Source organism: Mauremys mutica, chromosome 1, assembly GCF_020497125.1.
Source record: "Mauremys mutica isolate MM-2020 ecotype Southern chromosome 1, ASM2049712v1, whole genome shotgun sequence".
Lineage (NCBI taxonomy): Eukaryota > Metazoa > Chordata > Testudines > Geoemydidae > Mauremys > Mauremys mutica.
Genome location: NC_059072.1, coordinates 373,764,454 through 373,790,594, shown reverse-complemented (window position 1 = coordinate 373,790,594; position 26,141 = coordinate 373,764,454). Strand labels below are relative to the sequence as shown.

The following is a 26,141-nucleotide window of genomic DNA, read 5'->3' as shown; positions in this document are numbered from 1 at the left end:
GACTAGAACCTATGGACTGTTTCTACAAGGACTTTTGGCAACTACAAGCTTATCTCTGCTGTGTATCTGAATCTCAAGAATTGAATTCAAGTCTGTCTGTAGATTAATCTTTTAACCAACACTCTCTCTCTTTTCTTTTTAAAATAAATTTTAGCTTGGTTAATAAGAATTGGCTATAGCGTGTATTTTGGGTAAGATCTAAATTATAATTGAACCTGGGTATGTGGCTGATCCTTTGGGATTGGAAGAACCTTTTCTTTTATATGATGAAGTAAGATTCTTAGGAATCATCATCATATCTGACAGGTGTGTCTGGACGGAGGCCTGAGGCTGGGCACTTTAAGGGAACTGCATGGTTTGGACTTCTAAGTGACCAGTAAGGTACTGTAGAAGCTGTTTCGTGCTGGTTGGTAAATCTAAGTATTGGAATAACCACCAGCATTTGGGGTTTGTCTGCCCTGTTTGGTTTGCAGTTCACCCTAATTGAGTGACCTCAGCTGGCTCCCACAGGCAGCACCGTCACAGTGGCGTAGTCGGCAGGATCCACAGAACCAGGTCAATTAAACTTTGGGTCAGAACCCCGCGCTATCCAAATTGGAATTTTGGTATTGAGAGTTTGGTTGGTTAAGTAATCAGTGACCATGAGCCAGAGAGCAACAGCAGAAGCAATGAATCTGCAAGCCCTGATGGAGAGCCTGCAGTTTGAACATGAGCAAAAACTGGCAGAAATTCGAATGAAAGAGAAGCAAGCCTTGGCCCAGCTGGAGGAAGAGGCTGCTGAGAAAAAGAAAGAGGCTGCTGAGAGAGAAGAAAAAGCTCGTAAGGGGCGTCTGGAGCTGCTGGCTGCTGAGGAAAAAGCTCGACAGAGGCAACAGGAGCTGGAACAGGAGACCCAGAAGATGCAACAAGAAACTGCTAGACTCCAGCTCCAAGTCAAAAAAGCAAGGGAAGAACAGCAGAAACTGTATCCTCTTGAAAATCCAGTTTATAACTGTGTGGATATGTGGTATTACTCTGGGCAGTTTTCTGTGTTTAACCAGTTTTGCTATGGCTATGCAGAGGGGGATTCTAACCTGGTGGGAAATAGCTGTTTGTCTGTGAATGAAGTTTCTGAATGTCTGTCTAATGTCTCAGAAGTGAATCTGGAATTAGATCAGGAGCAGAAAAATCTCATTGGTGAGGAGAATATTTCTCAGAAGCAGATTAAAGTAGATGGTCAGGTGAAAGCCCTAACTGAGGAAGGAAAGGGTAGATCTGTGATGGGTGATGGATTGGTGGCTAGTACAGCTTGTAAAAGTGAACCTAAAATGGGTAACTGTGATTTGCTGAAAGTAGCTCAGTGTAGTGAAAAGAGCAGCAGTTTATCTGTTGGGAGTGGCAATGTGCCTGGCAGGGAAAGTCTGGATAAGCCTAGGCAGCCTTGTGAGCTGATGGCTTTGTCCAGTCAGCAGTTTGGGAAGGGAGGGATAGTGGAAGATGAGTGTCCCTGTCCCTTACCTGTGTCCTGTGTGGAGAAATGTGACAGTGAAGGGAATGTGCCTGTGTCTGTCAGGGGTATTGACTTGCCTATGGAGGGAGCTACCTGGGTCTCCAAGCAGTTGTCTGTGAACAGCCCTGTGTGCTGGGACCAGGGAAGTAACATTCCAAGCTGTGTGTCTAGTGGAGGAGAATGTGTCTCCAGCTTTTCTTTGTCTGTGGAGCAGACAGAAGGTGCCTGTCAGCCTGTGATGGTTGAGAATAGTGCAGTTGTCTCAGAGTTGGTTGTGGATACAGCTAAAGCCCAGGAAGGGAACGGTCCTAAGTTTGTGTCTGCTGGGGAGAATGGCACTGTAACTAGGTTGCATCCAGTTAGTGTCTTAGCAAAATCCCAGAGACCAGACAATTCTGGTGCTTATAGTTTGCCAGTTGCTAATGTGTGGTTGGAAAAGGGTGCAGCAACGCTGTCTGATCAGGGTGATACCCTAGCCAGGGCACAAGGAGAGCATAAAGGTGATTTAAGTGTGTTACCTACTGACAGTTTAACAACTTGTAGCAAAAAGGAAAAGATTCCTGAACTAGTTCATGGCCAAGGGAAGGAGATTGCTTCTAACCTGTTATCTAGAAAGTCTGTAGGTTTGCCTAAAAGGGAATTGTCTAGAAATCTGCCTGAAGGGCCAAAGGTGATCATAGATGTAAGTACAACCCAGAAAGAGTCTGTTGTGGCTCAGGAAAGTGTTCCTTTAGAGCAAGCCCTGGGTGAAAAGGGTAAGAGCAAAATTTCTGTGAAAGGTAAATTGTTGCTTAGAGAAGCTGCTAAGGAAAGAAATCCTCATGGTATTCTGTGCAAGCAGTTTACTGCGACTGAAGGGTGTGAAAGTGATTTAATTAAGAAAGTTTCAGTTCCTAACAGCCAGAAATTTTCTGTTGTGAATGGATCCACTGACTTTCCTTGTGAAAGATCCAGTGTGGGTAGCTTTAAAAAGGTCTCAGATGGAGTAAGAGCTGTTAAGAAAGTTGAGCAGCCCCATAACCAAGTGGCTGTGTGTGGTCAGCGTGTTGTGAAGACAATGGTGTTGGAACAGGAATGTCTCCATGCTGATTCTGTGAGTGAGCAGTCTGTGCTTCAGGGGCTGAGGACAGATTTGGTTACTGGTGTGTCAGAGCGGATCCAATCCACTATTGTTCTAAGCGAGTTTTACCTTGAGTTCATAAAAATATTCAATCATGTTATTGAACATGAGCTGGGTAAACCATTTCTGTTATGCAGTGACATGGTTTCTAACCCAATACAAGCTGTAATAAGACAAAACCCAGGATGGGGAGCTTTTGGGATGCAGTCAGTGATGTTTGTGTCATCCCTTCCTGCATCAATTTTGCGTTGGGGGTGTGACGTTATAAGTGTGATATAATATCTCATTGAAAGGTGACAGGGCCAGAAAGAGTTAATTAACTCATAGACTAACCTGACCCATGGGTGAACCTTGAGGACTGGTTAGGAAGATATGTAAATGACTAGAGCTTTGAAATGCAAGTCTGCATTGTTAGAGGTAGAAGGGAAGATGTTTGCTCAGGTCTTGTGATGCAAGCAAACAAGTCTTGTCTATTGCTATAGTTTTAATTCAAAGATCAAAAAAGGAATATTAACATTTATGATCATACTTGAGTGAAATAGTGTTATTGTCTATGTGTCTCTTTGAAGGTTGTGCTAACCTGTATCTGAACTGTTTAATGGATAGATTACTCTGTGCTAATTGCCAGGATGTTTGGGAGAAGGAGTTAAGCCTATTGTTTTCTCAGGCCGAAAGGCTGCTGGAAATGTATAAGAAGCCTGGGACATGATCCTTCTTCATCTCAGATCTGCTTTGGGTTTCAAGAGGGGGAAACCTTAAGCCATAAGGATTGAGATCCCCAGTCATTGACTGGAGCCACCCTGAATATGGACATTGGACTAGAACCTATGGACTGTTTCTACAAGGACTTTTGGCAACTACAAGCTTATCTCTGCTGTGTATCTGAATCTCAAGAATTGAATTCAAGTCTGTCTGTAGATTAATCTTTTAACCAACACTCTCTCTCTTTTCTTTTTAAAATAAATTTTAGCTTGGTTAATAAGAATTGGCTATAGCGTGTATTTTAGGTAAGATCTAAATTATAATTGAACCTGGGTATGTGGCTGATCCTTTGGGATTGGAAGAACCTTTTCTTTTATATGATGAAGTAAGATTCTTAGGAATCATCATCATATCTGACAGGTGTGTCTGGACGGAGGCCTGAGGCTGGGCACTTTAAGGGAACTGCATGGTTTGGACTTCTAAGTGACCAGTAAGGTACTGTAGAAGCTGTTTCGTGCTGGTTGGTAAATCTAAGTATTGGAATAACCACCAGCATTTGGGGTTTGTCTGCCCTGTTTGGTTTGCAGTTCACCCTAATTGAGTGACCTCAGCTGGCTCCCACAGGCAGCACCGTCACAGGGGCTGACTGGGTAGATGGAGAGACGCTGTGGATGGCCAGACAGACAAATATTAAAGCTAGATCCGGCCAAGGGATGGGTAGAGAGAAGCTGTAGAGGGAGATTCGGGGCTAGGATGGGCCGATGGAGCAGGCAACACCCTGGACCGGGCCAGGTTTTGGCCCCCTGGCAGGTCGGACGGCCCCGGGAGGCAGCCACCGCGCTGATCGGCCATTGTGGTTTGCTCCCCTCCCAGGAGATGAACACCAAGGAGAGGTACAACTCCTCCGCCAGGATCCGCGTCAACGTGCTGGACGGGGACGACCAGTACCCCCGGTTCCTGCCGTGCAACTTCCTGGCGCACGACGGAGTCAGCGTGTGCGTCAGCCCCGTCTACACGGCAAACGTCACCGAGCGGGAGGTCACGGTAGGCAGCGGGGGACCAGCCCAGGGCAGTGTGGGGCAGGGGATGGAGCCTCCGGTGCTGCTGGGCAGAACCTTTGCTAAGGCCCCTGCCACCAGGTTTGCCGAGGCCAGCTGTGCCCCTTGAAAGTGGGACGAGGACGTGCCAGCGTCGGAACAAGGTGGACGCTCCAGGCTGTCTCCAGGGGGAGTGGAGCCTGCTGGGAGGACAGCCGCCCATGGCTGGGGTGGGATGTCTGTTTCACTCCCAGCCAGGGGCACGGCCTCACCTGCCTTTCCGGGTCTCCTCCAGGTGGGCCCTCTGCACTTCGTCCCCGGCTTGGTCTATGCGGAAGATGGGGACAGGGAGCTGAAGGCTGCCATTACCTACGCCATCCTCGCAGGTACAGGGACCCAGGAGAGCTGTGGGGACACTGGGACGGATGCACTGGGTGGAGCCTGGAGACAGGCTGTCTGGGTGGACAGGACCCCCAAGCTGTTTCTTGGCTAAGATGTAGATTTTCTGCGAAAGGAATGGCCCATCAGCCTTGTTTACACCTGCTGAGGCGGGGGCTTGCCCTTTGTCTCTGAGGAACTGGTTTGGTCACTCCCCAGATATGGCAGAGGTGTTAGTAACACCACACAGTGGAACCTTATAATGTCACTATTGCCACACACATTTTACTGGGACAATAATGATCAGCAGCTTATGAGTTTTCAAATGATACTGCAAAAGATGTACGTTGTACCAAGCTGTGTGCAAGGGGTGAGTTCAGGGGTACAGTCTGACACACAGTATGTCACAGACATGCACACACGAATGTGAACAGACATGTACACACACAGGCTCAGCCCCCCTTCCACTCCCCCCCAATTGCTGAGTCCATGGAAGACCCAGTGAAGACCAAACCCTGCAGAATGGAGCCCAGCTAGATTTTCCTCCCCGCATCCCTGGCCATTCCCCGCCTCCCGCGGCTCCTGCCACAACCCCCAGCTCTCCCTCCCCATCCGCTCCCCAGCCCAACCCAGTCACCCCACTGAAGGAAACCGTCCCACACTAGCGCCCCCACCTGTCCCTGCAGATCCCCGGGAAACAGCCTGTTCCCGGGGCTTTTCCGGCCGGCGGCTGGCCAGTGTCCTAAGGGTTAATGCAGCCCATTTGCCTAGGTCACTGTGGCACATGCCACCTAGGTGATTGGCTACTGTTGAGAGCCCCCTGTAGCACATTAAGGGGCAGCTGTTCCCCTGGGCTTCCTGACTTCGGTGGGATTGGCTCCACTTGGCCGCATGTGGGGGACTCAGATTCTGGGGTAGCCTGGAAACTCCACCTCTTATTGCAGTGGGACTGTGTGTCATTGGCCCTATAGCGCTAATGGTGAATTGGGATTCTCCTTTAACATAACCAGTAGTGTCCGGAGCTCTTAGGGGCAAGAGGAGCCCAGCGTTCTCCGCACTGTCACTTTGAGCAGACACCCTCGTGGGGTCCCTGGAGCCTGCCTGGCTGTGTCCCCAAGGGATCTCTGGCTCTGGGCAGCACGCCTGGTTCTTCCTTTGTCAGGGCATCGTCCCAGAGCTGGATGCTGAGTTAGTGTCTGTGTCATGCCAGGATCCCAGAGCACAACAGAAACCTGAGCACTAGCTTCAGCCAGTGGCCAGTGGTGCTGAAAATGCCCCTGAGTCTTGGTAAGCCGGGGAGGCCAAGATGCTGCACTAGAGAGGGATGGATAGACTAGAGGTTCCCAGCATGCACTGCAGCCCACTCTCCACTCCCACATTAAGCTGCCTCGCTGAGGGTGACACCCAGTGGCTCTGGGCAGCATCTGTGTCCTGTGGCTCTAGGTGGCACCCCGTGGCTCTGGGCAGCACCCATGTTCCATGGCTCTGCATGGCAGCCTGTGGCTCTGGGTGGCACCCACATCCCATGTCCTGCATGGCACCTGTGGCTCTAGGTGGCACCTGTGGCTCTGGGTGGCACCCATGTCCTGTGGCTCTAGGTGGCACCCCGTGGCTCTGGGCAGCACCCATGTTCCATGGCTCTGCGTGGCAGCCTGTGGCTCTGGGTGGCACCCACATCCCATGTCCTGCATGGCACCTGTGGCTCTAGGTGGCACCTGTGGCTCTGGGCAGCACCCATGTCCCATGGTTCTGCGTGGCAGCCTGTGGCTCTGGGTGGCACCTGTGGCTCTGGGCAGCACCCATGTCCCATGGTTCTGCGTGGCAGCCTGTGGCTCTGGGTGGCAACCACATCCCATGTTCTGCATGGCACCTGTGGCTCTAGGTGGCACCTGTGGCTCTGGGTGGCACCCATGTCCTGTAGCTCTGGGCAGCCCCCATGGCTCTAGGAAGCCAAGGTGCCCGGCGCGCAGTGCCCCTCCGGGGGGAAGGCCACGATCCAGAGCCGCCCCCTTCCTTGACCTCGTCTCCTCTCCCCCCTCAGGGACGGACCACGGCAGGTTCCACATCGACAACGTGACGGGCGCCATCACTATGCTGCGGCCTGTGGAGAGCCGGAGCCACACGCCCGCCTTCAGCCTCAGCGTCATGGTAGGTCGGGCTGGGGCCGGGCTCCGGGCTCGGGCACCCACAGGGACCTGGGCGGGACAGTCTGGTCCCGAGCCTCAGCCTGGCGCCCCCCGCCCCACCTCTCTGCCCTCCCTAGGCCGCGCAGGTGAACGACGCCAACAAGTACGTGGTGACGGAGGTGCGGGTGAGGGTCCTGGCCGCCAACGCGCACCCGCCTCGCTTCAGCCGGCCCCGGTACCAGGCCTTTGTGCGGGAGGAGCCCGGCCTGGCCGCCCTGGTGCTGACGTACAGCGGCCGGGTGCTGACGCTGCAGGCCGCCGACGCCGACTTCCCCGACGTGAGTCACTCCAAGGCAGCCGCATCTACCGGCCCCCCTGCCCTGCCCCGGGCCTCTGCCCCTCCCCCCCACGGCCCATGCCCTCTGCCCCCCCACCCTGCCCAGGGCCCGTGCCTCCTTCCCCCCCCACCCAGGGCCCGTGCCCCCTGTCCCTCCCTGCCCAGGGCCCGTGCCCCCTGCACCCCCACCCTGCCCAGGGCCCGTGTCCCCTGCCCCCCCCACCCTGTCCAGGGCCCGTGCCCCCTGCACCCCTCGCCCTGTCCAAGGCCCGTGCCCCCTGCACCCCTCGCCCTGTCCAGGGCCCGTGCCCTCTGCCCCCCCCCACCCACGGCCTGTGTCCTCTGCCCCTCCTGCCCTACCCAGGGCCCGTGCCCCCTGCCCCCCCACCCTGCCAACAGCCCATGCCCCCTGCATCCCTGCCCTGCCCACAGCCCGTGCCCTCTTCACACCCCCGCCAAGGGCCCGTGCCCCCTACCCCCCACCGCCCTGCCCAGGGCCCGTGCCCTCTGCCTCCCCGCCCTGCCCAGGCCCATGCCCTCTGCCCCCTCCCCACCCCGTGTCTGTGCCCAATGACCCCACCCTGGGCCCTGGGTGGGGAAGTGCCAGGGGCCCCGGGCCCTCTGCCTCCTACCAACCCTTCCCAGGGCCCGTGCCCTCTGCTCCCCCTCCCCCACCAGCCAGGGGGTGATGCCCACGCGTGCACATGCTCTAAGGGAGAACACCCGGCCAGGCGTCCCCCTACGGCGGCCTGTGCCTGACCCTTCGGCCAGGTCCCCGGCTGGTGCCCGTCCGCTCCGTGGCGATCAGTGGCACTGGGCCACGTTTCACAGTCGAGGAGCCGACCCAGTCAGGGCCCCTGAGTGTCCTGCAGGCGGCTGCAGCCTGGTGCTGGCTGGCTGGGCACGGGCAGCACTTAGCGAGCAGCCCTGCCGCCGGGCATCGTGCGGTGCCGGGGGGCAGCAGAGCCAGTGCGTCTCCGCCCAGCGTGGGGCTGGGGAACTCCCTGCCCTCCGGGCATCTGCCCTCCTGCTAAACCCAGGGGTCCACGGGGCTGGGGGGCTGTTCCATGGGTGGGGAGGGGGCAGACTTGGTCCCCACGAGGGAAGGAATGGGGAGAGGTGAGACTGGCCCCAGGGTTCCCGCCGGGGGACGAGGAGCAGGGTCTGTCTCACAGTCCCGTCCCCCCTCACGAATCTGTGCCTGCTCGGCCACCCCACCCCCGGGAGATTCCGGCGCTGGGGCCTGCCCCTGCAGGGTCCCCAGGGGTGCCCCTCGCCCAGCCCTGGGGGCCGCCCGTCCTCCCTCCCGCCGCGTTCACCCTGCCATCCCGTGTGCTGCTCCAGGGCTTCAACCCAAAGGTCCGGTACAGCCTGACGCCCCAGTCCAACCACACCCAGCTCTTCCAGATCACAGCGAGCGGGCTCCTTGTGGCCCGGGCCGACCGGCTCCGTGCCCTCCAGCAGTACTTCCTTCAGGTAAGAGCTGCCCCCGCCCTTCCCGGGCACCCCGGGAGCCAACAGACCGTCCCAGGCGTCTGCTTGGGGAGGGGGCCCGTCCTGCCAGCAGATCCCCCACTGCCCCGGCAGCAGGGAGCCCTGGGCACGGGGCCTGGGGACTTCGCTGCCTGCTCCGGAGGCTGACTGGCTCCGGCCAAGGCTGCGTTCGCGGGGCTCCTCGTGGGTTCCTCGGGGGCCTGCAGGGCCCACTGGCTCCTTGCTCTGCCTGGGCAATGTGAGGCTGTGCTGAGGTCCTGAGCTGCTTGTGAGATCGCTGTCCTTGCGGCGGTGACGTCACAAGCGGTAACTGCAGGCAGAGATCCCCAGAGCGAAACCAGGTCCTGGGAGCTCTGCCTGAGGACGGGCGGCAGAATGCGTCCCAGGGACCGTTCCCACGTGACGCTCCCCAAGCCCCGTGCCAGCGCGCGGCTTTGTTACGGAATCACAGAATGGTGGGTTGGAAGGGACCCCCTGCGCTGAGACAGGATCGAGTCAGCCTAGACCAGCCCTGACAGGTGTTTGTCCAACCTGTTCGTGAAATCCTCAAGTGATGGGGGCTCCACAACCTCCCTTAGAAGCCGATTCCCTACCCTTCCAGTACGGAACGTTTTCCTAATATCGAACCTAAATCTCCCTTGCTGCAGATTAAGCCCATTACTGCTTCTCCTACCTTTAGCGGACATGGAGAACACCTGATCCCCATCCTCTTTATAATGCTCCAACTCCTGGGGGAATTCTGCACCGAAAAGTTTAAAATCCTGCGCCAAAAAGTTTAAAATTCTGCACAATTCTGCATATTTTATTTGTCAAAATACCACAATATAATCACGCCAGTTTCAATTGTTTTGGAAAATTGGTAATTTATTTCAAAATACCTGTCGGCAAGTATGTCTGTAACGATACAGACAACGAAAAAGATTTTTTTTGACACAGAGATTCCTTACGGGGCTTACAGAACTCGGAGGAATTCACTGAATCTACAATACAGAACCATATCCCCCCCCCCCCCCCCCAGAAGCCGTGCAAAGGCTGGGGGGAGTCGGGGTAGTGGAGGAGCTGAGGGAGCGGGAAATAATTGCTGGGAACCTGGAGGTGAAGCTGAAGGATTGTTGCCTGGGGGAGGGGAGAAGTGTGGAACTATTTGCAGCGGGAGAGCAGAGGGATTGTTAGGGAGTTGGGAAGCCTCCCCCATGCAGACCCTGGTTGACCCCAGCCTCTCACATTCAGCCAGGCACAGCTGCCTCTGTCCCCATGTGTCCATGCACCCGCAGTCAGCCACAGGGCTGCCCGAGGATTCAGGGCGCCTGGGGCAAAGCAATTTCAGGGGCCCCTTCTACAAAAAAAAGTTGCAATATTATAGAATACTATATTCTCGTGGGGGCCCCTGCAGGGCCTGGGGCCCAGGGCAAATCACCCCACTTGCCCCCCCCAGGCAGCCCTGCTCAGCCACCCCCTGTCCCTGTTCCCATGTGGCCCTGCACCCCCATCCAGCCACCCCCTGTCCCTGTCCCCATGTGGCCCTGCACCCCCACCCAGCCACCCCCTGTCCCTGTCCCCATGTGGCCCTGCACCCCCACCCAGCCACCCCCTGTCCCTGTTCCCATGTGGCCCTGCACCCCCACCCAGCCACCCCCTGTCCCTGTCCCCATGTGGCCCTGCACCCCCACCCAGCCACCCCCTGTCCCTGTCCCCATGTGGCCCTGCACCCCCACTCAGCCACCCCCTGTCCCCATGTGGCACTGCACCCCCACTCAGCCACCCCCTGTCCCTGTCCCCATGTGGCCCTGCACCCCCACTCAGCCACCCCCTGTCCCCATGTGGCTCTGCACCCCCACCCAGCCACCCCCTGTCCCTGTCCCCATGTGGCCCTGCACCCCCACCCAGCCACCCCCTGTCCCTGTCCCCATGTGGCCCTGCACCCCCACTCAGCCACCCCCTGTCCCTGTCCCCATGTGGCCCTGCACCCCCACTCCCATTCAGCCCCTGGCTCAATGCTGTTACCCCATTAGCTCTGTGCCCCTGCCCCATTCTGTCCCCCACTAGTCCTTCTGCACCCCAATCGGTGTGATCCTTCCAGCAGCCCAGTGTGCCCCGTGCTGTCCGTCCCTCCTCCATACCCTGTGCCTCTTCTCCTGGCCCCATGGGGAAGGCAGCCTCCCCCCCTCTCTGGCTGGCTGCTCCAGCCCTGAGCCAGGTGCCCTCTTCTGGTGCCACAGCGACCCCTGGTGGATGAAAGGTAGAACTGAAGTGCCTCGCTGGCAGAATCTGTTTTCTGGACAGGGCACTTAGCTAGATCTCACCAATGCAGAGTAAAGAGAGACAATTACAGCCCGTGTCTTACATACAATACTCCTGTAACACCCCCAAAATGAATTAGCCTGTTTTTGCAACTGAGTCACATGTCTGGCTCATATTCAGTGTGTGATCCACTGTCACCCCCTGCTCCTTTTCAGCAGCGCTAACCCACAGCCAGTTATTCCCATTTGTAGTTGTGCTTTGGTCTTGTCTTTATTGAATTGCATCTTGTTGAATTCAGACCAGTTCTGCAATTTGTCAAGCTCATTCTGAGTTCTAATCCTGTCCTCCAAAGTGCTCGCAACCCCTCCCAGCTGGGTGTCATCTGCAAATTTTATAAGCAAACTCTCCACTCCATTATCCAAGTCATTAATGAAAATATTGGACCCAGGACAGCCCCCTGAAGAATCCCACTAGTTACATCTGCCCATTCTGAGCGAACCATTGATAGCTGCTCTCTGAGTACAATTTTTCAACCAGTTGTGTGCCCACCTAATAGTAATTGCATCTAGACCACGTTTCCCTGCAAAGGACAGTGTCAAAAGCCTTACTCCAATCAAGATACATCATATCTACTCCTCCCCCAACGTCCACACAGGGAGAAGTGGTAGATATGATCAATTGTCCTTGTTTTATAGATGGGAAACTGAGGCACAAACTGCCTAGGGTTATACAGTGAGTCAGTAGTAGAGGTGAGAACAGAACCCAGGAATCCCGACTCTCTGTCCACACCCGCTCTAAACACTAGACCCCACTTCCCTCTCACAGATGGTAATAGAACCCAGGAGTCCTGACTGTCTCCCCCAACCTGCTCTAACCCCCACAGATCCTACTCCCTTCTCAGAGATGGGAACAAACAAGGAGTCCTGGCTCCCAGCCCCCTGCTCTAACCACTAGACCCTGCTGCCTCCTTTGTTGTATAAACCCAAGGTACGATTACCTGGAACAGAGGTGTTAAGTCTGCACAGAGCCCTGTGGAGGCCTCACCCCCTGGGCATGCAGCTGTGAGGGCCTGTTCCCAGGTGCCTGGCTCCCTGGGGCGCTCTCTCAGCACTGGGGATACTGAGTGTTGCTTCCTGGCCTAGGTCATCGCGCGAGACGAGGAATCAGGGGAGACCACCAACACGACGGTCAACGTGGAGGTGCTGCGGCCGGGCCAGGCAGGTACGGAGCCGGCGGGATGCCCCATGGGCCGGGTCTGTCTCCAGGGATGCGGCCAGCTGAGGCCAGGCAGCCGAAGCTCTGGGGGTGCAGTCTGGTCCCCGGGCGGCGGGGAGAAGAGGCCAGGGCCTCCCCAAACAGCTGGCCTGCCACCTTTGGGGACACCATCCCGAGGCCCTGCTCCCACTCGTCCTATTCCCCCCGAGGCCTCGCCCTCCCTCTGCCTCTCCCCGTCCCTGCTCTGCCCGCATGGGGGCCTCACGGGAGAGGGTGGGACCTGGGGGAGGGGGCAAAGAGGTGCTAGCAGCGGGTGGGAGGAGCCTTGGGGGCTGGGGGTGGAGCTTTGGGGGGAGGAGTCTGAGCGGGGGCGGGCCTTGGGGCGGGGCCATGGTCCAGCTTGCACCCAGCCTCCCCAAATGGAGGAGTCACACACCTCCCATGGCCTGGTCCATGGGGACCTGAGTGGCCCCATCAGCACTGACCCATGCGTCCCCAGAGGAGATCACTGGGGAGTTTCCCCTCTCCCCCGAGGGCAGCTCTTCCAGCCCCGCTGCCAGGAAACCAAGGGGACGGTCGCCGCAGCGGGCGGGGGCCCAGAGCCCTCCCCCATCCCGGCCGGGAGGTCGGCTGCAAGACACGAGAGCCAGGGCGCGGGCGAGCAGGGTCCCAGCTGTGACGGCTGCTGCGGGAGCCCCTCTCTGATCGGGTCCCTGCCCTTCCCCCCGCAGCCCCCGTGGACCCTTCCGAAGCCGGGCAGAGCCAGGGCCCGCTGGACGTGGGGATCCTCGCTGGCAGCCTGGGGGCGCTGCTGCTGCTCACCGCCGCCATCCTCCTCCTCCTCATGCACGCCATGAAGAAGAGGCAGCGCCATCAGCAGGCCCTGGAGAGGGCCTCCCTGGCCATCGAGAAGCACCCCAACGTGGTAAGGACCCCCAGAGCGTGCATACCCCCTGCCCCCACCTCTGCTGGCTTTGCAGGCACTGGGGGGGCGCTGGGCTGCCAGGGGCCCTGGCCCAGCTCTCACCAGGGCAGGGGGCACGTTCAGCTGGCTCAGGCTCCTCCCGGGGAGCCCAGGCCGGCCTGTGCCCGGGCTCACCCTGGCTGCCTTGCCCGCGTGGGACCTGCAGAGTCCTAGGGGTGTTCCCCGGTGCGGCTGAGGGTGACTTTCAAAAGCCTGCCCCGTGGAGAGTGTTCTGTGGGGAGAAATTTCCCCCCGGCGTGGGGGGGTCAGTGCCAGGGCAGGGCACCGGCTGACGTATGGAGGGGCCCCATTGGTGGGACTGGAGGCAGCCCAGCCGTTCCCATGAGGGAGACCGTGGGGGGGCTTTCAGGGGTGGCCCCTGTCTACTGAAGCTCCCTGGCTGTCCAGGGCACACGTCCGCCAGCCAGATGTCCGGCACAACCCATACTTTGTTGCTTACATCAGGGCCCCCCGGATCCTGGGGGATCCTGCCCCAGCAGGCTGGGGCGTGTAGGAGGGCTGGTCGGTCCAGCAGAGGATGGTCCGTGAGAGCTGGAGAACCCCTGGCCGGCAGGATGGGTGGGGTCCACCGCTGTGGTTTCCCCACCCAGGTCTCCTCCTGAGGCCAGGCTAGGAGGGTGAAGGGGTGGGCCTGGTGCTCTCCCAAACACCTCCTCCCCCAGGCTGGGCAGCAGGAGACCCCAGTCCTGGCAGGAGAAAGGGGTGCGCCCACCCCTAGCCGGGTCCCTGTCTCCTATCCCCGGCGGCTGGGAGTTGGGAGCCAGCTGGAGGAATGCCCAGGAGAGTGGGTACCCCGTCTCGGGGGCGTCACGCCCGTGGCCAGTGACAGCCTGATGTGCTGCGTGCCCAGCCCAGGTGGGCACCGGGCCCAGTGCTGCGTCTCGCCCTCTGCCTGCCCTCGAGGGCACTGGGGGTGATTAGCTGGAGAGCGCACGCTGAGCGGTGCTCCGGGCAGGGGTCTAACAGAGCCCTGGTCTCTGCTAACTCCTCGCTGCAGGAGTCCAGTGCCCGGCGTCCAGGGCCAGGCAGGGGCAGCAGAGGGAAGTAGGTGCTGGGTGTCCGGCCCTTGTTCCGGCTCTGTGTTGGACAGACATGTCCCGGGACCTCCCCAGTACCGCTGGGCAGAGGGCAGCGTGAGGAGGGGGCTGGGGCTGGGGGCACTCAGAGCTTCTCTACTTGAACACTTCGGGGACGTCGCTACCGCATTGTAAACCCAGGGCGGGGGGAACCGGGCTTGCGAACTCCCCGTGTCCAAGCCCGCGCTTGAGTTTCCACACTGCAGCGTGAACCTGGGGTAACAGCGGCTGCACCCGGGGCTCAGAGCCGCACCCACGCGCCCGCGCTGCAGCGTATACCTGGGGTAACAGCGGCTGCACCCGGGGCTCAGAGCCGCGGCCACGCGCCCGCGCTGCAGCGTGAACCTGGGGTAACAGCGGCTGGACCCAGGGCTCAGAGCCGCACCCACGCGCCCGCGCTGCAGCGTGAACCTGGGGTAACGGCGGCCGCGCCCGGGGCTCAGAGCCGCGCCCACGCGCCCGCGCTGCAGCGTGAACCTGGGGTAACGGCGGCTGCACACGGGGCTCAGAGCCGCGCCCACGCGCCCGCGCTGCAGTGTGAACCTGGGGTAACAGCGGCTGGACCCAGGGCTCAGAGCCGCACCCACGCGCCCGCGCTGCAGCGTATACCTGGGGTAACAGCGGCCGCACCCGGGGCTCAGAGCCGCACCAACGCGCCCGCGCTGCAGCGTATACCTGGGGTAACAGCGGCCGCACCCGGGGCTCAGAGCCGTACCCACGCGCCCGCGCTGCAGCGTATACCTGGGGTAACAGCGGCTGGACCCGGACTGTAGCGTAGCTAGCGGGGTGCAAGGGAAGCAGCCACTTCCCCTCAGCACATTTTCCAAAAGCGGCGCCTGCCAGGCTGGTGCTGGGGGCAGCACGGCCAGAGGAGCCATGGGGAGTGGGGGCGGCAGGCGCGGCCGGAGGAGCAAGGGGGCCGGCTCCTCGGCCGTCGCGCCCCACGCTCAGCACAGCCCCAACATCGCCGCAGCCACCATTAGCAGGCCCCGGCCGCGCCGCAGGATCGCACACGGTGCCCCGGCTGCGCGCGCTGTCCTCCTCGCAGAGCCTCCCGCCCCCTGGCCTGCCCCGGGCACATGTGGCGCGTCCCGCCGCCAGCGGGGAGCCCCACGTCTCTCCCGCTCGGCTGCGCTCTAGCGACTCCTTCCTGGCCAGGCGGCTGCCGTCCCATCGGGAAGAAGCCGCTGGAGCGCCGCCAAGCGGAAGAGGCGTGGGGCTCCCCGGCAGCACCGGGGAAGTTTATCGGTTTGGGGGACCCTGACCGGCTCCTTGCCCCTGTCCGCCGGCTGTCCTGCCTGGGACAAGTCTCGCCTCCGCAGACCCTCTCCGCCGCGTGTCTCCGGCGGCCCACGCCCCCGGGCCGCGCTGCCCACCCGGGCCCTGCCCGCTCCGCGCTGCCTCCGGACCCACCGTGCCCAGGCTGCGGCACAGGGGCATCTCTTCCCCAGGCCTGGCTGTGAGGGGGCGGGGCTGGGGGCGGGGACTTGGGGAGGGATCCAATGGGGGAAGGAGGGGGCAGAGTCAGGGCAGGGGGGGCAAGACCAGAGGAGGAGCTAAGGGAGGCGCCTTTTTTATGTTTGCTCCCCCTACACTTAGAACCTGGCTGCACCACTGAACCCGGGGCTCAGAGCCGTGCCCAGGCGCCCGCGCTGCAGCGTGAACCTGGGGTGACAGCGGCTGCACCCGGGGCTCAGAGCCGCGCCCAGGCGCCCGCGCTGCAGCGTGAACCTGGGGTAACGGCGGCTGCACCCGGGGCTCAGAGCCGCGCCCAGGCGCCCGCGCTGCAGCGTGAACCTGGGGTAACGGCGGCTGCACCCAGGGCTCAGAGCCGCGCACACGCGCCCGCGCTGCAGCATGAACCTGGGGTAACGGCGGCTGCACCCGGGGCTCAGAGCCGCGCCCAGGCGCCCGCGCTGCAGCATGAACCTGGGGTAACGGCGGCTGCACCCAGGGCTCAGAGCCGCGCCCACGCGCCCGCGCTGCAGCGCGAACCTGGGGTGACGGTGGCTACACCCGGGGCTCAGAGCCGCACCCACGCGCCCGCGCTGCAGCGTGAACCTGGGGTAACGGCGGCTGCACCCGGGGCTCAGAGCCGCACCCACGCGCCCGCGCTGCAGCACGAACCTGGGGTGACGGCGGCTGCACCCGGGGCTCAGAGCTGCGCCCACGCGCCCGCGCTGCAGCGTGAACCTGGGGTAACGGCGGCTGCACCCGGGGCTCAGAGCCGCACCCACGCGCCCGCGCTGCAGCACGAACCTGGGGTGACGGCGGCTGCACCCGGGGCTCAGAGCCGCGCCCACGCGCCCGCGCTGCAGCGCGAACCTGGGGTAACGGCGGCTGCACCCGGGGCTCAGAGCCGCGCCCGCGCTGCAGCGTGAACCTGGGGGGTAATGGCGGCTGCACCCAGGGCTCAGAGCCGCGCCCAGGCGCCCGCGCTGCAGCGCGAACCTGGGGTAATGGCAGCTGCACCCGGGGCTCAGAGCCGCGCCCACGCGCCCGCGCTGCAGCGTGAACCTGGGGTAACGGCGGCTGCACCCGGGGCTCAGAGCCGCACCCACGCGCCCGCGCTGCAGCGCGAACCTGGGGTAACGGCGGCTGCACCCGGGGCTCAGAGCCGCGCCCGCGCTGCAGCGCGAACCTGGGGTAACGGCGGCTGCACCCGGGGCTCAGAGCCGCGCCCGCGCTGCAGCGTGAACCTGGGGTAACGGCGGCTGCACCCGGGGCTCAGAGCCGCGCCCAGGCGCCCGCGCTGCAGCACGAACCTGGGGTGACGGCGGCTGCACCCGGGGCTCAGAGCCGCGCCCACGCGCCCGCGCTGCAGCGCGAACCTGGGGTAACGGCGGCTGCACCCGGGGCTCAGAGCCGCGCCTGCGCTGCAGCGTGAACCTGGGGGGTAATGGCGGCTGCACCCGGGGCTCAGAGCCGCGCCCAGGCGCCCGCGCTGCAGCGCGAACCTGGGGTAATGGCAGCTGCACCCGGGGCTCAGAGCCGCGCCCACGCGCCCGCGCTGCAGCACGAACCTGGGGTGACAGCGGCTGCAGGCTGGGGCACGGGGGGCGGGGGGGGGAATACCTGGAGGCTGGGAAGAGAGGGGGGAGCTGAGCCAGGCCAGGCCGGGAACAAAGCGGGGGGGGGGGGGATACCTGGAGGCTGGGAAGAGAGGGGGGAGCCGAGCACGGCGCTGGCAACAGAACAGGGGCGGGGGGGGGGGATACCTGGAGGCTGGGAAGAGAGGGGGGAGCAGAGCACGCCCCGGCCAGGAACAGAACAGGGGCGGGGTGGGGGAGGGATACCTGGAGGCTGGGAAGAGAGGGGGGAGCCAGGCCGAGCCGGGCCAGGAACAGAACAGGGGCGGGGGGGGGGATACCTGGAGGCTGGGGCGGGAGGGGGGAGCAGAGCCAGGCCAGGCCAGGAACAGAACAGGGGTGGGGTGGGGGGTGGGGATACCTGGAGGCTGGGAAGAGAGGGGGGAGCCAGGCCGAGCCGGGCCAGGAACAGAACGGGGCGGGGGGGGAATACCTGGAGGCTGGGAAGAGAGGGGGGGGCCGAGCCGGGCCAGGAACAGAACGGGGGCGGGGGGATACCTGGAGGCTGGGAAGAGAGGGGGGGGCCGAGCCGGGCCAGGAACAGAACAGGGGCGGGGGGGGTGGGGGGGGATACCTGGAGGCTGGGAAGAGAGGGGGGGCCGAGCTCGGGGCTGGGGGTAGAGCTGGGCACGGGACTTGGCGGGGGGGCAGGGGAGGGGGCTCTTTGTCTGGCGCAGTGAGCGAGCAGCGAACGCACTGGGGCCTCCCGGGGAGCCGGCTGGGGGCCCCGAGGGGGAGCAGCTGTTCCCAGCAGCCCCCCGCTGTACCTGCCCCTCTCCCGCCCACGTGCCCTGCCAGAGGGGGGGCAGGCAAGGGCCTGGACGGGGGCTGGCCTCAGCCCTTGGCATCAGCTAGCTCTTTGTTGTCATTCAGACGGATCTGGGGGCCTGGCTGCCATCCCGGCCCTCGTGTAAAACGCTTCCTGTGGCCTTTTGACCTGCACACCGAGGTGTCTCACTGCCAAGTCCCTCTCCGGGGAGGGGGGGGGCTGCAGGGTGCTCCCCACTGCCAGGCTGGAGCCTCCACATTTATTTATTGACAAAATTTGCAGAATTTTGCAGAATTTTAAAATATTGGGCACAGAATTCAATTTTCTGGCGCTGAATTCCCTCAGGAATATGGGGGGTGGGGGGCTGTGAGGGGGTGCTGGGCAGTGCAGGGGTGGTTGTGGGTGGGAGATCGCTGGGCATAGGGATCTGTGGTGGAGATCTCTGGCTGAGGAGCCACTGGGCATGGGGGTTGCTGGGCATAAGGGGGTGGGGCGCACTGGGCAGGGGGTGGGGGGGCAGGGCACGCTGGCAGCGCAGGGCTGGGTTTGGTGGGAGGGAAGTGCAGGGGTTAGGGGTAAAGGCAGCACATTGAACCTGGGGTAACGGCACCGCACCCGGGGCTCAGAGCCGCGCCCAGGCGCCCACACTGCAGTGTGAACCTGGGGTAACGGCGGCTGCACCCGGGGCTCAGAGCCGCGCCCAGGCGCCCGCGCTGCAGTGTGAACCTGGGGTAACGGCACCGCACCCGGGGCTCAGAGCTGCGCCCAGGCACCCGCGCTGCAGCGTGAACCTGGGGTAACGGCGGCTGCACCCAGGGCTCAGAGCCGCGCCCACGCGCCCGCGCTGCAGCGCGAACCTGGGGTGACGGCGGCTGCACCCAGGGCTCGGAGCTGCGCCCAGGCGCCCGCGCTGCAGCATGAACTTGGGGTAACGGCGGCTGCACCCGGGGCTCAGAGCCGCGCCCACGCGCCCGCGCTGCAGCGTGAACCTGGGGTAACGGCGGCTGCACCCGGGGCTCAGAGCCGCGCCCACGCGCCCGCGCTGCACTGTGCAGCCCTGCCTGGTGGCTGTAGCTTGAGCCTTCTCCCCGAGCTGGGGTCCCCAGCCAGCTGTGTGGCAGCTCCCCGGATTAGCTGATGGGGGGCACTGCCGGATTAGCTGTGGCTGGGGGTGCTGATCACTGTCACGGAGTGTGGGGGAGTCAGGCCCTGCACCCCGGGCTCCCTGCGATTCACCAGGACTCTCAGCCAGCCAGTTAAGCAGAAGGTTTATTTAGACGACAGGAACACAGTCCAACACAGGTCTTGCAGGCACAGATAACCAGATCCCCCGGTTAGGTCCATCTTGGGGGGCCTCACAGCCCCCCCCCGGGGATCAGAGCTCGGTCTCCCTGCTCCCCTCTCTTCTCCAGCCAACTTCCGTCTCCCAGTCCTCTCCGGCCCCTCCTCTCTGCTCTGCCTCTTTCCTTTGTCTCCCCTGGCCAGAGGTGTCACCTCCCCTCCCCCAGGCCAAGCTCAGCTCACAGTTTGAATTCCTGCATCTCACCTAAACCTCTGGCTCTCCCCTCCCCCACACAGACAGTCTGTGCTTCCTACTCCATCACAATCACCCACCATTTTTTTCCCGTGGGTGCACCAGACCCGGAGCACCCACAGAGTCGGCACCTCTGCTTTTCGCTGTCCCTCTGTCCTGTTCTCCTGTTTCATTCCACTCGTTCGCTGTAGAGCCTCGTCCATAATCATCCTTGGCACGGCCTGGCCCCTCCCCCAGCTCTGGGGACCCCCCTGCCCCAGCTCTGGGGACCCCTCACCCCTGTCTCTCAGCTGCTTTCCACTAGCAGGGACGCCAGTTGTTAGGAATACCACGTCCTCCCCAAACCGTGCGGGCCTGCTCCTGCCCCACTGCAGGCAGGTCCGTTGGCCTGGATTGGAACAGGAGCGATCCCGAACTGGGTCAGCTTGTTAGAGCCGATGGGGCTGGGAGCCAGGACTCCTGGGCTCTATCCCCACCGCTGGGAGTGGGGTCGAATGGTTAGAGCAGGGAGTTGGAAGCCAGGACTCCTGGGTTCTATCCCCACCGCTGGGAGTGGGGTCAAATGGTTAGAGCAGGGAGTTGAACCCAGGAGTCCTGGCTTCCTATCCCGTCTCCTGGAAGGGAATGAGATACACTGCTTAGATCCCCGCTACTGACTTGCTGTATGTTCCACGGCCAAATCCCAGCATGGCTTCAGGCCTCAGTTTCTCCACCTGTAAAATGGGTGTAATTGCCCCGCCGGCTGTGCTGACCAGCCTTCCACACAAGAGCAAATGAGTCAGTTCCCTTCCCCGATGAAGCCGCCCCTGGACCCGGCATTGCAGCCAGAGGCCTTGGCGTGTGATGGCCTGAGTGTGTTGCTGTTTCACTGCGTTCTCATGCCTTGTGCTTCTCTCTTTCTCTCGCCCTCTGCTCGCCCTGCTGCCCGACAGAGCTTAAAGTGGTTCCAGCCGGTGAGTGCACAGCGGGGAGCATGGGCAGCGGGTGAACCCCCACTTCAGGGAGGCTAGCTCCCCGCCCCTTCCTCCTGAGGCCCCGCCCCCTAGCCCCCCTTGCCCGCCAGAGCCTCTCCCTGCCTCTACCCCGAGCCACTGGCCAGCCCAAGCCACCCCGGGCTGCCCGCTGGCCTGGGCCCCAAGCTCCAGGCCGGCAACCTGAGCTGAGCCCCTGCCGGGAGAGGGGGAGCGAGGGCAGAGCCATGGCCTATCCCCACCGCCCCTGGGGGGAGACGCTGCCCCTCAGTAGGGGGCTGGCCAGGGGCTGCCTTGGCGAGCGACGGCCGGGGTCTGGAAACAGCCGCATCCTGGGGAGCCTGTGGCATCGCAGAGTGAGGGGCCTGCCCCCTCCCTCCTGAGCCAGCCTCCGCCCCCGGCGTCCCAGCGTGGGACGTGATTCTGGCAGAGCCCCTGGCCGATGGGCCCACCCTCATCTTCCTCCCGCCGTCGCATTTCATTTGGCCCGGGCGCCGTCCCTTCGCCCCAGGAGCCGTGGCCTGGTCTGGCTCTGCCGCCGACCGGCCAGGTGGCCAAACGTGTCTGGCTGGCTGCCGCATTGGGAGTCTCCCCCCACCCCTTGGCCCTGGTTTTCACGGTGGTCAGGGCTGTGCCGGGGAGCTGCCCTGGGCTGAATTTGGGCAGAGGGGACCGCGGGATGCAGGCGGCACGGTGGGGCCCGCAGCAGCACCCTCTGCCACGCGTGGCCCAATCGCAGGGTGGGGGCGAATTACTTTCCTGCCCTGTCCGGTGCCCTGTGGCACGAGCCGGGGCCTCCTTTCGAGGGTCACCACAGGGGCTTCCAGCCCCGCCTTTGCGGCTGTGGGTGGCATTTGAAAACCACCGGTTGTGAGGGCTCCGTCAGGCTGGGCTCTGCTGCGGGTCTTCACAGCAGCTTCTCCCAGGCCGGGGTGAGAGCCGGCCCTCTGCCCGAGGTCTGTCCCTGCACCGAAGGAAGCTCAGCCGGGCCGGGCCAGATCCCACACCTTTGTTGTAGGGCTTGGGCTCCCCTTGGCAGCACCAGGCTCAGCCCTGTGGCCGGCACGAGCCCCCAGCCCTGCGGGGCCTCTCGCCAGGACCGCGCCAGGGCCAGCACCGTGTGGATGGGAAGTGAGAAATGGGGGTGTGGGACGCACGTAATATAGAGGGGGGCATCCTGAAGGAGATGGGGCTTCATTTGGTGCATAGCGCGGGCACCGGCGCCGGAGAGGGGCTCCCCATTTGGGTGCGTCTACACTGCAAGTCTCAGCCCCCAGGTCTCCAGACTCGGTTCGTGCTGTGGAGCAGGGGAGATGTTCCCGCTCGGTCTCTGAAACCCGGCTGCGGGGTGGGGCTCAGAGCACAGGCTCAGGCCGGGGCGGGAACGTCTACACGGCTCTTTTTCGCCCCGGAGCGCCAGCCCCGCGAGCCGGAGTCAGTTGTCCTGGGCTCGCAGACCCAGTGCAGTGTAGACGTCCCCTTAGATACTTGGTGCCTACAACGAGCTCTGGGGAGTGTCCCTCAGCCAGCCAGGCCATGGGCCTGGTCACTGAGAATGACGGGTGGCGCAGGAGCCCGTCTGGTTTGCCACGGGGGGCAAACCAGATGCACCCTTCACTGGGCTTTGGAAACGTCTCGCCAGCCGTGACGGGCCGGGCTGGTGAATGTCAGCTGTCTCTGCGCCCGGTGGCACGGTCCGGTCACGGTCACGGTCACGGTCTCTGGCACGGTGTCTCCATGCCAGGGCTGGGAGGGAGCCCCCTTGAACTGGAGCTGCTATTGGCAGCGTGGTTAGTTCCCCCTCCCATGTGCGGCGCGGCGGGGCAGCCTGGGGGTGGGGAGCTGCCCTGTGCAGACGGCCAGTCCTAGCGCTAGGCCCACTTCGGTCCCCTGCCTGGCTGAGGCAGCCTTCGGCCGGGCCGGCGTGAGAGCAGCTCAGCCCTGTCCACGCCCCGACGGGCCAGGCTCGAGATTCTTATTGTTGCTTAATTTATGATCATTTTAAGTCAATTGTTGAATTTTGCAGAATTGAACGTTGGGGTCTGACTCTGTTACCAGACGCGACAGCAACCCCCCCCACACACAGCAAAGGCAGCTTGGGGGACGACTGCCCCCCTGTTCCCTTCCCAGCTAGCGTCAGAGTGGGGGAGGGTTTTCCTTTGGTGCACCCGCACTGTCAGAGCCTGATCCTTTCCCTCCATCCCGCAGGTCAACGCCGGGAAGTCGGGCCCCCACCCCGGCAACGTTTACTTTCAGAACGAAGGCTACAGCGACCTGGGAGACGCAACGCCGGAGAGCGCCGGGGGCTGGGTGGGGAGGAGCGAGCCGGCTGAGACCAGCAAGGCGAACCCCCTGGCCAATTCCGTGGGGAAGGCCGACGGCTTGATGGGAGTGCGGAGCGGGGCAGGGTTAGCGTCCACGGAGAAGGGAGACAGCGCCGCGGCCACGCTCCCCAACGGGCAGACGCTCGAGCCGTCGGGGTGTAAAGACACCTGCCAAGACGACCAGGCACCACCCAGGAAGTGCAGCGCCAGCGCGGAGCCTGGTGCCGAGGAGGGCACCGCGGAGTCCCAGCCGGCAGGGGAGAAGGAGGAAGAGCCCCCGCCGCACGACTCTCAGCCAGGCAGCCAGGAAAAGCCAACAGAGGCTGGGGCGGGAAGCGGGGAGACGGAGGTGGGGACGAGCAAACCTTTACCAGCCAGGCCGCAAGCTGCTGCAGGCCAGGGGGACGCAGGCTGGAGTGAACAGGAGCCGCTGCCCACCAGCCAACCCCTGCCTAACTGCACTGCCAGCGAAGGGGGCTCTCCGGCCGAGGGGGCCCAGGCGACTAGCCAGAGCGCCGCTCCCTCCAGTGCCAGCCACGCCGACGCCAGCCACGCCGACGCCAGCCACACCGACGCCAGCCACGCCAACGCCAGCCACGCCGACGCCAGCCTCCAGCCTCCGGCCCCGAGCGGGCAGCACGAGCCCCCGCCCAAGCTGCCGGTGCTGGAGGAGGTGAGCGAGGAGACGCTGGAGGAGGATGGCCCCAATCCCGGAGCGCCCACGTACCAAGACCCCCTGGCGCCCTTGCCCATCAGCGACCTCCGGATGCCGGTCACGTTGATGCAGCTCCTGGAGGATTCCATAGAGTGTTAACCCATCCGAGAGGGGCGAGCGCCTCGGCCGCGCGGAGCCGAGCCCAACACAGAGACTGTGGCTGGCGACCGGAGCCAGCCCTCCTGTAATGCCTGGAGAAGGGTGGGGCACCCCCCTCCCCGTTCCGCAGCGCTAGAGTAAAGTCCAGTGTCCCACACGGTACCGAGCCCCGATGTGGAACAGGTCGGAGCATCCTGTGTCTTTCCCCAAAGTCCCTGGCCGCGGCGCGCCCCGCGTGGCTACAAAGGAGCCTTTGGCCTTTCCGGGTTGTAAAGAGACGTTTTTTAACGCAGGGCTGTGCGGGTGGATTGTGCGAGGTCGCGATTCGCCGAGGGCTGCCAGCTCTCCAGGACGGTCCTGGAGACTCCGGGAATTAAAGATCAGTCTGTTGTGTGATGAAACCTCCAGGAATACAGCCAGCCAAAACTGGCAACCCTAGATTTGCCGGGTCCGTGTCCAAAGCGCAAGCACGCCCAGGATCTGCCTGGGAGGTGAGATGCTGTTTGTGATGGCGAAACACTGGGCTCCTTCTGCTAACGAGCTGGGCCTGTCTCTGGTCCGTGTGTGTGGAGCACCTAGCACCAATCCCAGATACCCAGAATCCCCCAAACCCATCCCACTTCTGCCACCAGAGTCAGCAACACTCCCGCTGTTCAACTGAGCGGGCTCGGGCGCGGATCCAGCCGTTCTCCTCCCCAGAGGGAGCCCCTGCTTTGCTCCTGTAGCGTCAGAACTTCGACTCCTTTGGCAGCAAATGGTTGAAATGGAAAGAGACAGACTGTGAGCTCGGTGCATGCTGGTGAGGTGCCCGGGGCCAGAACTGCCGTGAACGCCCGCCGTTACCCTCTATCACTGTAAATACACCCTGTCGAAGGCTGCTTCTCTCCCATCTTTGCTTACTCAGCTGCGGTCACATCTCCTCTTAGAGTGGCACCGGTTGGTTTAGACTGGCTGCAAAGGGCTGGCTTTCCCCGGCCCCCCCAAGGCGCAAAGGGGCCCGGGTAACACTGGCGAGGGGGACACGAACCAAACCAAACCAAGAATGGTGGCTCGGAAGCAGATCGGCGGATGGTGAGGGGGAGCTGGGCTGGGGGTGTCCCAACCCCTCACGATTTAAGATCTAAGCTACCCCACTGGTGGGCCATGGCGCCCCAGCCCCACTCGGAGACCCCCCTCCCCTAGCTGGAGCCTCAGCAGGCCCGCGTCTCTGGTGTGTATAAAGCGCAGCCTCTGCCTCTGGTTTATTAAGATTTTGAAATTAAACCTGTTTTAAAAAAAACCACAATTGGCTTTTTTTCCTCGTGTGGTGCAACTGACATCGCGCAGCACCGGCAGGAGCCCAGCGTTCTGCTCCTGCCTCTGCCAGGGACTCGGCGAGTGACCTTGGGCACGTCCCGTCGCCCTGCTGTGCCTCAGTTTCCCCAGGTGTTACAAAGCAGGGATAAAAACGCTAACCCGCCTTTCGAAGGTGCTGCTGCGAAAGGCACCCGGGCAAGGGTTCGGTTGGTTATTGGAGCATTAGCATTAGCCCAGGAAGGCTTTGGAGACCGTTCCTGGCTGGACAAAGCAGCTTCACCAGTGAGCAGTGAGTTGCGGTTACTACCTTGTGGGTAATTAAGGGGATGGGCTGTGGAGAGTCACCCCACGGGAGACCTAGGGCTTGTATGTACAGATACCGGGCAGCCCTACAGGAATCCAGCTTCCAGATGAGGGCCCACGAACAGGTCCCGGCCGTTCAGAGTGTTTGCCCATCCGCCTGGTCTGACGTCCCCTCAGCGAACAAAGGAGCTGAGCAATCCCACAGCACCAGAGCAGCGTGCCAGCAAACACCTTCCTGGGCGCCAGTGGCTGGGTAAGGCAGGTCCCAGGCACTGCCAAGGGCGTTCAGCCAGAGTACAACAGGTGTGTGCCACTCCACCATGGTCATAGGGGCTCTCTGCCTCAGTTTCCCTGGCTGCTCAAGGGGATTGGCTCCCCATGTGCTCTGGAAACTCAAATGCTACTGGGGCAAATGAAGGGCAGAGCAATAGGAACCCAGACGGAGTCCAAACCTTCACCCCCATGGATGTGTGGGCAGGGGTGGGGGTGAGCAGGGGTGGAGCTTCAAATGCATGTGAGCTGGGGGAGGGGATACTCGGGGGGGCTTCTGGAGAGAGCGGGGGATGGGCAGGATGGGGACGTGGAGTTATGATGGTGCCTGTGCCCATGGAGGGCTCGCCACAGGCCCGGAGGGGGTCCCCTTTTGGGGAGGAGGTGGGCCAGCAAAGGCTCCCCTGGAATGATAAGACACCCTCAGCTGTGCTGTGGGTGTCCCGCCTTCACTCCGTCTCTCTGGCATTAGCAGCCCTGCTCACGTGCCAGGCCCTAGGTCTCCCCTCGTCCGGGGGTGAGCCCCACGGCTCTGCGATGCGAGATGGGAGCCCCCGGGCTCCAGCCCCCT

At 62.3% G+C, this 26,141-nt stretch overlaps 1 protein-coding gene across 1 annotated transcript in view; it reads left to right on the top strand.

The window, feature by feature from the left end:
* Window positions 1–23,701, top strand: part of LOC123363364 (cadherin-related family member 5-like) — a 34,309-nt gene extending 10,608 nt beyond the window's left edge. The window contains exons 7-15 of the mRNA XM_045004248.1: window positions 4,185–4,355; window positions 4,644–4,734; window positions 6,768–6,874; window positions 6,990–7,190; window positions 8,534–8,665; window positions 12,067–12,145; window positions 12,871–13,064; window positions 20,525–20,545; window positions 22,772–23,701. Of these exons, the coding sequence (XP_044860183.1) occupies window positions 4,185–4,355; window positions 4,644–4,734; window positions 6,768–6,874; window positions 6,990–7,190; window positions 8,534–8,665; window positions 12,067–12,145; window positions 12,871–13,064; window positions 20,525–20,545; window positions 22,772–23,701 (1,926 nt within the window). The remainder of the gene's footprint in view (window positions 1–4,184; window positions 4,356–4,643; window positions 4,735–6,767; window positions 6,875–6,989; window positions 7,191–8,533; window positions 8,666–12,066; window positions 12,146–12,870; window positions 13,065–20,524; window positions 20,546–22,771) is intronic.
* Window positions 23,702–26,141: the final 2,440 nt, after the last annotated feature.